At 34.9% G+C, this 16,550-nt stretch overlaps 2 protein-coding genes across 3 annotated transcripts; both read left to right on the top strand.

Moving 5' to 3' along the window:
* The first annotated feature begins 436 nt into the window (after positions 1–436).
* Positions 437–8,110, top strand: LOC115978945 (ruvB-like protein 1). Its single transcript, XM_031100873.1, is given in 14 exon segments — positions 437–701; positions 1,464–1,652; positions 1,831–1,962; positions 2,068–2,217; positions 3,112–3,267; positions 3,910–3,965; positions 3,967–4,036; positions 4,448–4,513; positions 4,605–4,629; positions 4,632–4,710; positions 6,998–7,097; positions 7,199–7,290; positions 7,372–7,441; positions 7,561–8,110. Coding segments are annotated over 14 exon segments (1,365 nt in total). The 5' UTR covers positions 437–611; the 3' UTR covers positions 7,651–8,110.
* Positions 8,111–9,343: 1,233 nt separating this feature from the next.
* On the top strand, positions 9,344–16,048 carry LOC115978930 (structural maintenance of chromosomes protein 2). 2 transcript variants are annotated; one of them, XM_031100856.1, is made up of 10 exons: positions 9,344–9,603; positions 9,692–9,763; positions 9,852–9,944; positions 12,249–12,330; positions 12,597–12,653; positions 14,178–14,242; positions 14,319–14,414; positions 14,604–14,690; positions 14,783–14,863; positions 14,981–16,048. In XM_031100856.1, the coding sequence occupies exons 1-10, from the start codon at positions 9,505–9,507 to the stop codon at positions 15,911–15,913; spliced, it is 1,665 nt and encodes a 554-aa protein (XP_030956716.1). In that variant the 5' UTR covers positions 9,344–9,504; the 3' UTR covers positions 15,914–16,048. The 2 variants fall into 2 exon arrangements, with proteins under 2 accessions (XP_030956716.1, XP_030956723.1); XM_031100863.1 differs by having other exon boundaries at positions 9,434–9,603; positions 9,897–9,944.
* Positions 16,049–16,550: the final 502 nt, after the last annotated feature.

Genomic DNA, 16,550 nt, shown 5'->3' with positions numbered 1-16,550 from the left:
TCAATATCATTGAAATTACAATCACTTAACGACACATGTTTAATGAAAGTTGATGTAAAAGGCTTAATTGAATAAATTCGAAATTTTAAAAACTCAATTGAATAAAAGTGAAGTTAGAAGCTTAAAATGAATTTAGCTCAAACTTAAAACCATTCTTATTATTTTGTGAGGTGTAAAATTATTACTTAAGTTTTGGTATTAGGTTTATTAACATCTCTTCTACCATTGATAATAAACACTCTAATTAATCAATACACTCATAACAATTTCCTTTTTGTGAAACAATTTATGGGTTACAAATGAGCTGGATTTATACTGGGTCGCATTAAGACCACAAACCCAACTAAATCCGGCCCATGACACCATTTAAACTCCAAGAAAACCATTAAAATAACAAAGGTCGTAATTCAGGCGGCCCATTCAAAACCAAAAGATCCATTTCCATATCCGAGTACCAAATTTAAGACCAGCCGCGAAGGCGCGTTTTCTCTTCGTTCTCTCTGCTTAAACCCTCACACACACATTGCTCACCACCACCAAGCTGTTTCTGCAAAACCCAAATTGAAAACACAGACTCACAGAGAGAGGGAGAGAGAGAGACAGAGACAGAGATGGATAAAGTGAGAATAGAAGAGGTACAGTCCACTACGAAGAAGCAGCGCATCGCTACTCACACTCACATCAAAGGTCTTGGCCTTGAGGTATATAAATTTCATACTCTAATTTTCCACTTTTAGACGCTTTAAGGGTTTTTTTTTTCTTGGTGTTTAAAATTTCTATAATTTATTGTCGTCATCGACTTACATTTTCTTTATATAAATGTATTTTCAAATAATTGTTTTTTTTTTTTTTTTTAAATGATATGGTAGTTGTTCTAACTGTGCTTAGGGTGCGTTTGTATAAGCTGTTGGAAAATTTTGTTTAAAGTTTATAATGAGCGTTTGTAAAAAAATGCTATGTACGGGGAGTTGTGGTTGCAAAATAGAGTTTTGGTAGGAGTTATAATTGTTTGGTCACTGAATATGATGCTGAGATTAGTTCTTTAGGACTATGTGATTCTGAGGATTTTAGATGGTTGTATGGACATATTGATAGTGCATTGTCATGCTCTGCTTAATTTTCTTTGTACTGTCCACTCTCGCCTATATGTTGATGTGTGTGTGTGTGTGTGTGTGTGTGTGTGTGTGTTTTATTATTATTATTATTATTATTATAAAGTGGCAGACCTTTGTTTTGTGGGCAAGAAAACAACATTTGAAATAGAGCTTGTGAATGTCAATTATATACACCTGTTTATGGGCTCCAAAGGTGGGAAAAGGGGTCACTTGTCAGAAGACCAAATCCTAGAGGCCTAAATAGATCCTTGCTTGAATTGATATTGTAGATCATGACTGGTTTTCTGGTTTGATCTTCATGTGAATAACTGGTAATTCTATGTTGGATTTTTGGTCATTAATTTCCAGGCCAGTGGAAGAGCATTGCCCTTGGCTGCTGGGTTTGTGGGTCAGGCAGAGGCAAGGGAAGCATCTGGTCTTGTAGTTGATATGATACGGCAGAAGAAAATGGCTGGGCGGGAACTTCTAATGGCTGGGCCTCCTGGTACTGGAAAGACAGCTCTGGCTCTTGGAATAGCACAGGAACTTGGGAGCAAGGCACTTCTCACATTTTATCTTGGTAACTTGTTTTGTTTTTTTTTAATTTATCAACATTTTTTATGTTTCCTTGGTGAGAGTTCTTTGTTGATGTTTCATGTTTTTCCCCCATTATGATATTAGATGATTGATGGTCCTTCAGGCTTATTAAATAAAACTCTTCTTTGTTATTTTGCAGGTTCCATTCTGCCCAATGGTTGGGTCAGAAGTGTACTCATCAGAAGTAAAGAAAACTGAGGTTTTAATGGAAAACTTTCGACAGGCCATTGGTCTATGTATCAAGGAAAATAAAGAAGTCTATGAAGGAGAGGCAAGTTACTAATGCTTCTTTGATATTAGTCTGATGTGACCATAATCTCTGTGTTATTTTTATCTTTACTTCTTAATTCTTGATATGTTTCTGTTCTTGTCATAGGTTACTGAACTTTCCCTGGAAGAAGCTGAGAGTGTGACAGGTGGCTATGGTAAAAGTATTAGCCATGTGATCATTGGATTAAAAACTGTGAAAGGAACCAAGCAACTGAAGTTGGACCCAACCATTTATGATGCCTTGTTCAAGGAGAAGGTAGGTTCCTTTTATTTATTTGCTGTTATTTTTACAATGATAGAAATATATTTGCTTTTTTGATATATTCATTTACTTTGTATTATCTCTTTGTGAAGTATTTTAAATTTACTCATCCTTCTTATCCATGGAGTGTGTGTGAAGCTGTTATATGCAAAATTTTCAATGACTATGTTCATTTATTATTGTCACCTTGCAAAATGTTCTTCCATCAAAAGGAATACGATCCTTGTGGATTGGTGTTGTATGTGTAAAGCTAGTGGCAAATTAGTTGAATATCTGAGGCTTTATTGTTTTATTGCTAGACATTTGTGGTCTTTTACCTTTTCTTTATTTTGAGTGGGTGATACCTTCAAAGGTTACTGATTTGTTCCTTATGTTTGGAGGGCAAAGTAGCAGATCAATATGGAATGCTACTCTACGTATAACATGGGTGATTTGTAGAGAACAAAATGATAGCAGTATGAGTGAATGCTTGCTTGGTTTTGGCTGCATCCTCATTTTTTTGGTTTATAAATTGATTTTCTAGACAAGATGAATCTTAAATGTGGTCTTTAGGTGAACCTTTGTACACATCTTCTGTATACTTTACGTCCCTTTTTTCCTAATAAAAAATTCAGTATTACTAGTGTTGCAACATGTGCTTGAGTATGCCAGGTCGTTTGTTTTTGGGGCTAATTTCTGTTTTATTTTTAATTTTTAATTTTTTAACTTAGGACAGGCAACTCAATCTGATGTCATGTCACTTTGATCCCTGTTCTTCATTTTCCTGCTGTTTTTATTTATTTATTTTAAAACTTTTGACCTGGGGTTTGGTGTGCTCAAAAGGAGAATCTAATTAAAAAATTGATTATAGTTTGATCCCTTTTTGGTTTACCTGATACAATGTTGCAGGTGGCTGTTGGTGATGTTATATACATTGAAGCAAATAGTGGAGCAGTAAAGAGGGTGGGCAGAAGTGGCGCTTTTGCTACAGAATTTGACCTTGAAGCAGAAGAGTATGTTCCACTTCCTAAAGGAGAGGTTCACAAAAAGAAGGAGATAGTTCAGGTCTGTTTTCATTCAGCTACTAGTTTTTTTGTGTATGTTGCATATTCTTAAACTCATAAGTGACATACTAATTTATAATAATAGTGTTGGACATTTCCTGACTATGTGTGTTCCAAATGAGATCAGGATTCAAGATAGTTGCGCATTTCAATTTTTTGACTGTCAGTGTAGTTAGTAATTGCAGTATTTCTTTCATAAATGCCATATCAACATTGTGTGAAGCATATGCCATCAAAATATAAAGAATTTAAGCTGCATATGTGTTTGACCTATGAGGGAAATGCGTTACAGAAATTATCTGACGAGACATAACTGACTCTTGAAGTTGCTTGAATTTCTCTTATGACTGCAGCCGACCCAAGGATGATATAGCTAGAATTTAATGCCTCTTAAGTTGGTTGAACTTATGACCTTGTGACTCTTGGTGGCTTAGTAAGTTGTTGAGCTTCTTATAGGATTTATATATATATTGTTGTGCTTCTGAGAGAATTTTCTTTTTGTTTTCTTAGATTATGTTGATGTTGACTGTTGGTACTGGAAGTTTATACTTATCAGAAGACTCATAAACTGAACTTTTTTGCGATGTAATGGGCTTCCTATTTTGATGTTCAGTTTTCTGTTTGCTTATCCAATCTCCAACAGGATGTAACACTACATGATCTGGATGCTGCAAATGCACGGCCTCAAGGTGGGCAAGATACTAATGGGGCAGATGATGAAGCCTAGGAAAACAGAAATCACTGACAAGTTAAGACAAGAAATTAATAAGGTACTACATCATAAATTTTTTTTTTTTTTATAAGAATTAATAATAAAGTAAATAAATTAATCTACTTCATAAATTTATGTCAGATATTAATTTCAACGTATTATTTTCTTTTGATAGAAGCTTAAGTCATGGTCAGCAAGTCATACGAAGTTTCTCAAAAATTTCTGCAATTATTTTGGGAAATCCTTTTCTTAAGTTGTTATTATTTTTCTTAACAGTTCTCTGATTAAGTTGAAAATTCCAAGACATTGACACAGTCCATTCTTCTTTTCACCAATAATACATAAAAAATCATTCTATACTTTGTCTTTATCCCACTATGATGTATTAAAGATGAGATGGTGTATGTTTGTTCCCAAATTTATGTTTTTGTCTAGCTTTGGAGGTAACTTTTTTTTTTTTTAATGACAGGTTGTTAACCAGTACATTGATGAAGGTGTAGCAGAACTTGTCCCTGGAGTTCTATTCGTTGATGAGGTTCTTTTCTCTATTATGTCTGTCCATGTTTTATATGTTTCATGGTTGCTCTTTATTATTTATTTATTTGTTTATCTATCATTATTTGCAGGTACATATGCTGGATATGGAATGCTTTTATACTTGAATTGTGCTTTAGATAGCTCACTATCTCCAATAGTAATCTTTGCCACAAACAGAGGGTTTAGCAATGTGAGGTATGAAATTCTTGTGCATCTTAAAAATTTTGGAGTGCTTCTTCCTTGACCATCTTTTTAACCTTAATAAGCAACTTGTTACATATGAAAGTCACTGTTGCCAGTTGACAAGTCATGAATCTTAAAGCAGAAATTGAATGCATTTGTAATTGATTAATAGATATGCATGATATACTTCTCTTAATGTGTTATTATTGTGGTCGGTGTTATCATCATTCAGGCCTTAACCAATAAATTTGCCATCTGTATTGCATTGTTAAGGCATCAGCCTTGATACTTAAGCCATACAAATGAGTGCATCACAAACTTCTTTTGAGCACTATTTTTCCTTTATGGCTTATAACTGGAGCAACTTGGAGATGTTTTCTTTGGCTTGCAAGGTGGTCAGGGGATAAGAAAGTGAAGTTGTGCTGATGCCCAAGTAACAAAGAGTTTAACAACTAGGTATTGCATGTGTTTTGTGGGACATGGGTTTGTGAAATATTTTAAACCATGCTGCCCACTGCTAGAGGATCCATACCTAGGAACTTTGTCGATCTGATATGTAGAGCTTTTATATTGTTTATTCATTTTCATTTGATCTGCTAATGTAAACACAAAGTTAAAAAAATATGGTCTTCATGGCTTCTATAGTCTGTCCATGATTAACTAGGCCTTTTCCTGGGATGATGCCAATTGCCAAGGTGGTTCCGCATTTCTCAATGTAGTAAAATGTCAAATATTTGTATTGATCGATGATCTTAAAGCTGCATTTGGTGGGGTAGGATACGGTTTGCACCCCAATTGCTAATGGTGGATTGGGTGAAAAAAAGTTAGTGACCTTTAAAGAGAACATTTTGGGTAAATGGTTATGGCATTTTGGGTTGAAGGAAATGCTTCTATGGAGACATGTGGTAGCCGGGGAATATGGAGAGGAGTGAGGAGGTTGGTGCACAAAGTCTGTTCGAGGAACTCATGGTTGTGGCTTATGGAAAAGCATAAGCATGGGTGGGAAGGGTTTCTACAGTATATATACCTGCTTTGATATAGGGGAGGGTAGTTGTGTTTGGTTTTGACATTACAAGTGGTGTGGTGACCAACAATTGAGGATGATTTTTCCGGATTTATATGATAGTTCATTAGTTAGAGATGCCTTTATTGGCTCCTTGCCAGGGAGACAGAAGGGAACATAGGAATAGGGGTGTCAGATTTGAGCGTGACTATTGATTGGGAGATAGAGGCGGTAACCTCCTTCTTTAATCTCCTTTATTCCAATATCCCTCATCGAGAGAGTAGAGATAGATTGATTTGGCAATTGAAAGGGAATGTAGATTTTGATGTGCGTTCTGTTTGTGATGCCTTAAGGGGTCCCTGTTCTAAGAGTTTTCCTGGGAAAAGTATTTCATGTGTCAAGGCCCCAGGAAAATTTCTTTCTTTGTTTGGACGGTAGCATAGGGGAGGATCCTTGCGATAATCTCATTAAGAGAGTATTCATGCTAGTAGGGTGGTGTTGTAAGCACCATAGTGGGGAGATTGTGGAGCATCTTTTGTTACACTATAATGTTGCATTCAAGCTGTGGATTTTGTTTGGATAGTGGAATTGAATAGGCGAGTGTTTTTCACATATTTGTAATCTGACTCTATTATGTTTGATGTGGACTCTATCGTAGGAGCGTAACCGTCATAAATTTGAGTATTTGGGAATTTCAAGGACACATTTGATAGAATTTTTTTTTTTTTTTAAAATTTTATTGGCTTGATTGGTATCGGGCATGGGGTTTTACTAATTGTAACTCCATTCTTAAGTTTTTAGAATCATTATACTTCTGTACATAACATCTTGTAATTCTTTAGACTCCTTTGTGTACTTTTCCATGTGCATGAAGTAGTCTCGTTCAATAGAATTCTAATTTACTTATCAAAAAAATTATTGGGGTTTTTTAGCAATCTTATTGAGCAATTGTGTGTTGGGCTAAGTGGACAAGTTCTGTTGTAGATGGGCTCAGTGGTGGGTGTTCACCTGCTTGGATGAAAATGGTGGTTAAATTGATTTTGTGCAAGTGATGGAGGTTGGTGGCATGTGTGACAGCGGTTGCTTATATATATATATATATATATTAATTCTTGTATGTGATGCTTTAATTACTTTGATCTTTTGTGTTTATAGTGGTCTACAAACAATAATGCTTTTGTTATCTGGGCCTTACCTCATAGTTGCCTAGGAACCTTGACTTAAGTTACTTGATTTTTTAAATTCTGAACATGAATCTTATAAAAAATTTCTGAATATGAATATGTTTTCATGCAGAGGGACTGATATGAACTGTCCTCATGGCATACCTGTCGACTTGTTGGATCGGTTGGTTATTATCCGAACACAGACTTATGATGTTGCTGACATGATAAAGGTTCAACCCAAATTTTGTGTTCTCAGACTCTCACTGTCTTCAACTCCTAACCATATTATCATTGTCCACATACTGATATTTGTGGTCTTTGTTACTGTCAGATTTTGGCTCTCCATGCAAATGTGGAGGACCTAGTTATAGATGACGAAAGTTTGGCTTACCTGGGTGACATTGGTCTACAAGCATCCTTAAGGTTTGGCCTAATCTTTAGATTTGCTGTTTATGAGTCCCATCCCTTAAAAGATATTTAGTGACGCTTCTGTCATCTCTTCAGGCATGCAGTTCAGCTGTTATCGCCCTCCAGTATTATGGCAAAAATGAATGGCCGCGACAATATCTGCAAGGTAATAATATGATTTGGATTAATCTGTAATCAATGTGATTGAAGATGATTTAAAATATTGCAGAATTCTTCTTCCATCAACTACATTAGTAGTTTTGTTTCAATTTATATGATTTATAGGCGGATATTGAGGAAGTGAAAGCTCTCTATATGGATGCAAAGTCTTCAGCAAGACTTCTTCAAGCGCAGCAGGAAAAATACATTTCATGATAATTCTAAACAATTTTCCCTGAATGTCAAATGTAGTCTGAATTTGGAAGTAGCATTATTTAGGTTCGGATAGCTTCTCTGTCGTGGGTTTTGAAAGAGCAGGAGGTTTTGGTCAAAGACTTTGGCTTCGTTGATAATTAATGTGTAAAGGCGAAATGTTTCGGAAGTGTTCCAAGCTACGGGAAATTTGTATTTGTCATGAGTAGTGTGTCATGAGTAGTGTCATGGTTTTGCTGTCAGCAGCGATGCAAGTAAGTGGTGAAACTCTAGTTGTTGCACCATTCTGTTAATGAATGCATCTATGTATGGAACTAAGCTTGCAAATACACTTCATATTTACCCTGGAAAATTACTAACCCAGTTATGTGATGATCACTAATTCTCAACTTTATTTAACAATTTTTATGCGAATCTGTGTGAGCTTTATTTACAGCATGGAAGTAGCCATTGCTTTATATTTTCTTCCTGACTCCTGTGCTTCACATGCTACTTGAAGAAATAGTGATCAAGGGTAAATTGGAAGATATATATATATATATTGCTCAAGTTGTTAAACCATTACTATATAAGTCCAATTTCAACATCAAATGTGGGTTTCTTGAAATTATGAAACAAGGAAAAACTAATAATTTGGTTTTGATGGTGAATGAGATGGTATGTATCCTTTCATTCCTTTGCACAAAGACATTCTTAAGGGTTATGTGTGGAGAGTATTGCAGGACATAATCATCCGAACTCTTGTCTATAGAGTTGAAAGATTATTTTCTTATACGTAGAGAGATAAAAAAAATGTTTGGCCAGGTCATTTCAATTACACAAACTTAAAAATGCTCACTCAATTTTCATTATGCAAATACCAAAACACACAAAATTCTTTAATGTGTTTTCATTTTTTTTTTCTCGACCTCTTTCTTTCTCCTGCACTCTCACTCTCTACCTCTTCTTCCTCATCACACTAACCACATTGCTCTCCCCAACCCTCGTTGTCACTTACTTTCACCGCAGCCCTGCCACTATCAAAGCTTCGATCTGACAAACCATAAGTGGCTTCTATGGCAGCATCCACAACGGCTGCATCTCTTGGGGGTGATGAAGTGCTCAAAAACCCTCTCAACTTCAGCGGTGTGGCTAGGTCACATCCAACACCCTCTTGCCCAACCACTTCCAAGAATGTTGCACTTTTCTCCAAGAAGTTGCAATTGCCACCCAAAAGATTTTTTTTAATAATACATGTTAAGATATTTACTATTATTAATATATTATTGACATACCTAGTTGATTTAAATCCACAATTTCAACCCCTTATGTTGAAAAAAGAAAAAGAAAAAAAAAACCATTTAAAGTAGGGTTCATTAACAAAGTTTGTAAGAGTTATTAAACATTCATTTGATGCAAAATCTAAGAAAAATATATAAATAAAAAAATTGAAATTCACACAAAATAAAAAAAAGTTTATGAGATTCCTTTATGAGATTAACTTAGTGGTAGAAAACTCTTGTGACTTATTATACTTATAAGTTCGAGAGTTGTAAATTCAAGTAGTGACAAACCTCATTATTATGCAAATAGCCCAATGCCATGATGAGTTGAGTTTAAGTAAGTCGGGTGCAATAACCACACATGCGATTCCTTTTTTTGACCGATGAAATATTTTTAAAAAATATTACAAGAGTTAGGGAAAAAAAAAAAAAATTCATATCCTGTTTTTGCCCAGAATACAAGCTTGTTTCTTTGCCCGACCCGAGAACCCGGAACCAAACCACCTTCAAATAGAAACGTTATAACAGACGAGGCGAGCTAGGGTTTTTGCATTCGTAGTCCACGACGAGAGCCAGAGCACCAGACCGATAAACCATGACTCGGTTGAGCTCGGAGCAGGTCTTGAAGGAAAGCGAAACCAGCGACCCCAACTCCGTCACATCTCTCAAGCTCAGCTGCAAAGCTCTCTCCGATGTACCACCTCTCTCTCTCTCTCTCTAAAAGCCTATCACAGTTCCATTTTCACTATTTTGAATTCAAATCTCCTCTAACAATTTCTCAGGTCTCGTGCTTGAGCGACTTCACCAACTTGGAGAGACTCGACCTCAGCTTCAACAATCTCACTTCTCTCCAGGTCTACTTTCTCTCTAAATCCTAACATATTTATATATATGAATTGGAAATTTTTGACATTGATTTCTGAAATGATATATACAAGTCAGGTTTTGGAGGCTTGTGTCAATTTGAAGTGGTTAGCTGTTGTGCAGAACAAACTGGAAAGCTTAAATGGAATTGAAGCTCTTTCTAAGCTCACTGTAAGTAGTAACAATTTCTTTTCAATTTTCAAATATTTCATTACTCATTTTAAAAAGAAATTTATTTACCATCTTGGTTTGGTTTGTAGTATAATGATGTTAATTTTTGAATCACTATGAAGCATTTGAATGTTGAGAATTGTAGCACGGAATGTTTCGAATTGTACCGAGGTGGTGTTTAAGAACTCATTCAAGCTACCCAATTGATTCAATTTTAATTATACCATCTCGGGATTTATCAAAAAAAAAAAAAAATAAATAAATTATACCGTCTCGGTAAAAGTATTATTTGCTATATTTTCAAATGAGTTTCAGTTTGTTCCTTGGACTTCTGATTGAACAATTAGCCTCTTTGATGTGCTTATTGACGGTCTTGTGCTGATTTGTTCTTCCATCAGCAACATAACATAATCATAAGCTACATTTACTAATGCCACCTCGTATTTCAGTTTTTCCTTTTGCTATATGAGGATAGCTATTCGTGTTGTGGCATACATAATATATATACACACACATTTATATACTTAGAAAAGAAAATTAACCTCATGGATATTAGGTTAATTACAAATCTATTTTTCTATTGGTATTTTTCATGAAAGCCTAGTGGATTTTTCAATTTTGACATGAGTTATAATTTGGTCCTTTGATTTTTTATTGAAAAATTAACCTCTTTGATGTGCTTATTGACAGTCTTGTGCTGATTTGTTCTTCCATCAGCAACATAACATAATCATAAGCTACATTTACTAATGCCACCTTGTACTTCAGTTTTTCCTTTTGCTATATGAGGATAGCTATTCATGTTGTGGCATACATAATATAGACACACACATTTATATACTTAATAAAAAATAAATAAATAAATTAACCTCTTGGATATTAGGTTTATTACAAATCTATTGTTCTATTGGTATTTTTCATTAACGTAATGGATTTAATCACATGAAATGTACATGGTTTTTGCCACATCATTAATAACTTTAAAATGCCATTATTACCATGCGTGCATCATGTCATTAAATTTGTTATGTTGTTACAAAATTTTTTAATATAAGGTTTGATTTGTCACATATATAATGTCCAGGGGGTTAATTGTTGAAATTGAAAATATGAGGACCAAATTGATACTGACGTCAAAGACCGAAGGTGACATTTGTAAAAATCCCAAGCAATAAATATAAATCTTGCATTATACTGAGCCAAATTAATGTTGAATCAAGTTTTGTTTTGCAAGTAAGAAGAATAAGAGCATGACTTATGATTTTAGCTCACATACATTTTCAATTCAAGAACATTTCTTGTGAGGGTATATGCCTTTTTTGGATACATTTTAGGTGGGGGAGGGGGGATTAAAACCCTAGACGTCTCCGTTGGAAAGACCAAGAAATGCCATTTGACTTAGAGGTCATTGACATGTGTTGTGAGGGTAATGTTAATAGTATTACTAACATAATTGATATATTTTTCAATGGAAGGCCCTCTTGTGCCTGGACCACGGAAATTCTAACATAAACTCAACCTCAACATACCCTTAGTGGTTTTGATTGAGTGGGGAATTGGGGGTTGACTTTTTCAGAAAACTGTGCAGTGACCTTGAAAATTTAATTCAAAAATTGAAAATAAAAATGGTCAATGCGTTTATTCTTATGATTGTGAATGCATTATACAAGTTTGAGATTTCATAGTTGTTAATCAAGTTCATTGTTCGATAAGAAGATGATATAGGATTGGAAATTGGTTCCTATTAGCATGTCATAATATAAACTTGATAACACAACTTTTAATCCATAATGATCACATCAATCATTGATGTTGCATAGCAAATTCAAATTACTCTAATTAAATTGTGGAAGTTGTTTTCTTCTTTGTTTATTCTTGGTAACTTGCTTAAAATGAGGCATATCAGTCAATACTCAGAGGTACTTTTGGAAGGATGGTTTGCTTGTTTTAAAAGCTTCCACCATTCACCAAGAATTACAACATATATTTGTAATTTATTATGACCTGTGGGGGGAAAAAAGTAAACAAAGTTGTCAAATGTAAAAGAGGTAGTCACCAGGTGCTAAAGGCAAGGTGAGGGATGCTCCTATGATGCCTTTTGAGCTTTAAGGCAAGGAACACTCTCCTTTGACTGCAAAGTGAGCACATTTGGGCATTTTTTTATTATTTCAAAACTTTCTTTTTTAATCTTTTAAGAGATGAGTGGCAACCCAACCTAACCTGCCTTCTTTGCTGGTCTAATTTTAAAATTTTGAACTATGTTATGTTCTAAAAGTCACTGTGTTCCATCTTTTTGTAAAACAGGTATTAAATGCAGGCAAAAATAAGCTTAGATCAATGGATGAGATCAAATCTCTTGTGAGTTTACGTGCATTAATTTTGAATGGTGAGCTTTGTGAACCTTATTGTAACCAATTGCATCGTCGTAGAAGTTTTGCAAGTTTATATTTGAATGCGGTTGGGTTAGTTGCCAACTTGCCATTAGGTTTTACTTGCTAAAGGCAAGTACAATGGGCCCTTCTTTAGAAAGCTTCCCTACATTATCAACATATATATATATATATATATATAAATATGAATGTGATGAGAAACATAATTTCTCTCTGTGTGTTTATTTATTTTCACTGATGCCTTTTATTCTGGGTTGCACAGATAATGAGATTATCTCCATTTGCAAGCTTGATCAAATAAGCGACTTGAATACTCTCGGTATGACTTCATGATTCTTCAATATGATGTCTAAATTCTGTTTAATGATCGTAATTTTCTTGCACTTTAATGGCAACTAACAATCTATATTTGATTGACATTTATTTTGATTTGTTTTTGTTTGGAGTGATTGTTTTATTGTTAATGTCATAACAAAGTGTGAAGAGGCACAATTCAAATACACAGAAAGTATACATGAGATACACCAACATTGCAAGTAAAAGCTGAAGAAAAAGTAAAAAATATCAAGAAATTCAAGCAAAGTAAAAAAAAAGAAAAACAGGCAATGGCAACCATCCAATGCATAATTCCTGTAATTCTTCCTCTCTTGGATCCATAGATCCTCTTCCAACCAGCCAACCTTCGTTCTATATTCACAATAATATCATCCTGATATTGCTTTGAAAGAAGCACCCAGTGGATGACCCAAGATTTCACGATTAAGTTGGAGACCTTCCATCCAGATTCCAGAATGAGAGCCTATCTATCCACATAGGCCTTGAAACAACTTTGAAACATAGGAATACACATCTCAAGTAACAAATATGATATGTATCTGACATATGTATGTGTCATCTGCAAATAGCTGATGGGATATGGTTAACATATCATTACTCATAAAAGCATTGTAAAACCAGAAATGTAAACCCCTGCTGTTGACATCATCCTACTCAAGGCCTCATGACAATGACAAAAAGTAAAGGAGACATGGATCCCCTTGTCTCAATCCACAAGATCAATTGAAGAAACCACTTGGAGTGTCATTTATCAAAACAGAAAAGTGTATTTAGGGCTTCTTTTACTTGCTTGTATAGTGCAAATTGATCTAGCATACAGCCAACATGGGACTCAGGACTATGCTGTGACTGGGTGAGGGACCACCTCTGAAGGCAGGTATTCAGGCAAAATATGGGGTAATCAATGGATTGGATGAGGTCACATGGGGTGGTAGATCATTAGAAGTGGTTTGAAGTATATTTTCTAAATTTATCAGATATCAAATCAAGGGTGGTAGTCATCTTTGGTTTTGGCATGATTTATAGCATAGAGAAATCCCTTTGAAAATTTTCACTCTTCCACAAAAAAGTTATGGGCTGGTATTCGTAGGCAAAAGCTGCCCAAGTCACATGTTTCCCAACCTAATTTAACTTATAAAAAAGATAAAATAAAATAAAATCTTTCAGTTTCAGGTGGATAGGAATGTGATACTTTGTAGTTGGTTGATAAAGGGCTGGTCTAGGTAAATTCAGGTTTGGGAACTTGAGTCATTTACTTCTTTTTAATTCAGTACTTTAAAGTTAATGGCTCTCTTATTCTACAAAAATATTCTTGATTAATAGTTCAATTGCTTAATAAATACAAATAATTTGGTTTGGGGAAGTTGAATAATACTTGGTAGCCTTTCGCCAATGAGCTCTAACTCAAATGGGACCTCCTCCCATTGTAAGAGTGTGGGAGGGTGAGGTCATGTTACTTACCAACTGAAAAAATAATACTTTTTTGGCCTTTGGGATTATGATGCAGTTCTTTCTAGAAATCCAATTTGTGAAATTGGGGAATCTCTAGTGAAGGTGAAGTCTATCACAAAGGTAAGAAGTTTCTATGGCCTCAGCAGTAACTTCACCTGATATGGCTTTCACTCTTACAACCTTTCTTTGTTTCCAGCTCTCCTTCTCTAATTGTCAACTTCATACTATTGGCTCTTCACTCAAGTACTGTACTGAATTGAAAGAGCTCCGGCTTTCCCACAATAGTATCAGGGTATGCATTCCAGACCATTCTATCTCTTCTGCCAAGCATGCTTTCCTCAAATGAAAACTTCTTCAAAGTTATCCTCATGTAATTGCTTTTGTAATCTTTGTTGTTTTTTCCTTTGATGTATCTCTACTTTGTAGTTTATTTTTGCTTCTTAAATTCTAACCACATTTTTGTCCTCTCTGAACTGCTCAGACTCTTCCAGCTGAGTTGGCTCGGAATAAGAAACTCCAGAATTTGGACTTGGGGAATAATGCCATCATAAGGTGGTCAGATCTGGAGGTCAGATACAGGGAGCTGAAATTGTCTCTTCTCTGTTTTGCCTTTTTCCTTTGGAAAACATTTTACCACCTATTTTTTTGCTAAAATTGTAGGTGCTGGCTTCATTAGTTAATCTGAAAAATCTCAATCTACAAGGAAACCCTGTTGCTGAAAAGGGTAAATTAGCAAAAAAGGTAATAGTCTTTGTCATTTCTCAAGCTGCCCACCTCCCCCTTTCTCCTTTCTGATCTATATTTAAATCCAACTTTTCTGCCTTGGCATGATTCTTATTGAAGCAATTTAATCTGCAGATCAAAGAAGTTCTGCCAAATTTGAAGATATTCAACACTAAACCGGCAGATAAGTACACCAATAACAGTGATGGAATTGATAAAGTTGATGATTCTTATGTAAATTCTACTAACAAGGTGGAAGTTCAGAAGGACAAGAAAAGAGACGACTTCATGAAGAACTCCAAACATCATGTAATGGCTCAAAGCAAAGATGGTCCTATTGATAATGCTGAAGGTATACATGTGGAGAAGTTGAAGCGAAAAAGGCAGAAAACAAGCGACAATGTGTCTGAAAACGTAGTTTCGTTTCATGGGGATGAGAAAAGAGGTGACATCAAGAAAATGAACTCCAAATATCATCTCAAGGATCTAGGCGAAGATAGTCCTCTTGATAATGCTATAGGTGTTGATGTTGAGAAGAAATTGAAGAAGAAAAGGTCGAAAACAAATGACATTTCGTCAGAAAAAGAAACTCCCGTGTTTGAGGATGAGAGAAGAGATGATATTAAGAAAAACAACTCCGAACATCACGTTGTGGAACTAAGTAAAGACAATGCCAAAGATGTTCATGTAGAGAGAGAATCTAGGCACAAGAAGCAGAAGAATGACAAGCTCTCAAAAAAACAAGTTCCAGTCCATGAGGAGGTTGATGCCAAGGTTGAAAAGAAACTAAAGAAAACGAATGCGAGGCAAGGTGCGCTTGATGTTATTGATGATCCAGAAGCTTCATTTATGGAGATTTTTGCACCTGACAATGCAGAAAATCCCAAATATGACGATAAAAAGAAGATAGCTAACAAAGCTATTAAAGACATGAAGACGTTGGATGGATTAGTTTCCATCTCCGTCAAGAAAAAGAGAGCTAAAAGCCATGGTGTTGACCCTGCACCCCACATATCCCCCACACTTGAAATTGGACTTGGTGGACCTTCAACATGGGGTGACGAATGAATGAGTGCACTGTGAAGGAGCTTGCAAATGGTTCTGGACTTCTTAGATTGGCTACTCTGACATCTTGGGCGAGCTTTGAACTCATTGTCTTGTTTAAAAATGGGCTACTCAAAAGTTGAGTTGGACTGTCCACATCATACTTGCACTGTGACCAATGCAAGTATGATATAATTTTGTCAGGTAACTAAGTATATATGAGTTGTGCGTTGCTTAGAAGCTCTTTTATTTTTTAGGTAAAAGTTAATAATTTGTATTTATTATAATTTTAAATTATATATTTTTTATTTTTCAAACAAATAAAAAGGATAAATTTTGGAGATTAAGAAAAATAAGATAAATTTGAGAGAAAAGATGGTTAAATTTTAAGAGTTCTTTAATAATAATAATAATTATTATTGTTAATTGGAGTGTTTTACTTTTATTCAGATGAAAAATAAATAAAAAATATTAAATTTTAGGAAATAAAAAGATAAATGTGAAGGGAAAAAATTCTTAAATTTTAGGAATTTTCTTTTTGAATTCAAAATGAAATTTATTATTTGACATTTGTGACCCTATTCCTAATAGAAGTTACTCTTTATTAAAGATGATTTTTTTTTAACCACATAAAAGTTCAGTTCAAAAGTGTATCTTCCTA

The sequence above is a fragment of the Quercus lobata genome, chromosome 1 (assembly GCF_001633185.2).
Source record: "Quercus lobata isolate SW786 chromosome 1, ValleyOak3.0 Primary Assembly, whole genome shotgun sequence".
NCBI classification, from domain to species: Eukaryota; Viridiplantae; Streptophyta; class Magnoliopsida; order Fagales; family Fagaceae; genus Quercus; species Quercus lobata.
The sequence above is the reverse complement of the archived record's forward strand: the minus strand, read 5'-3'. Positions and strand labels throughout refer to the sequence as shown.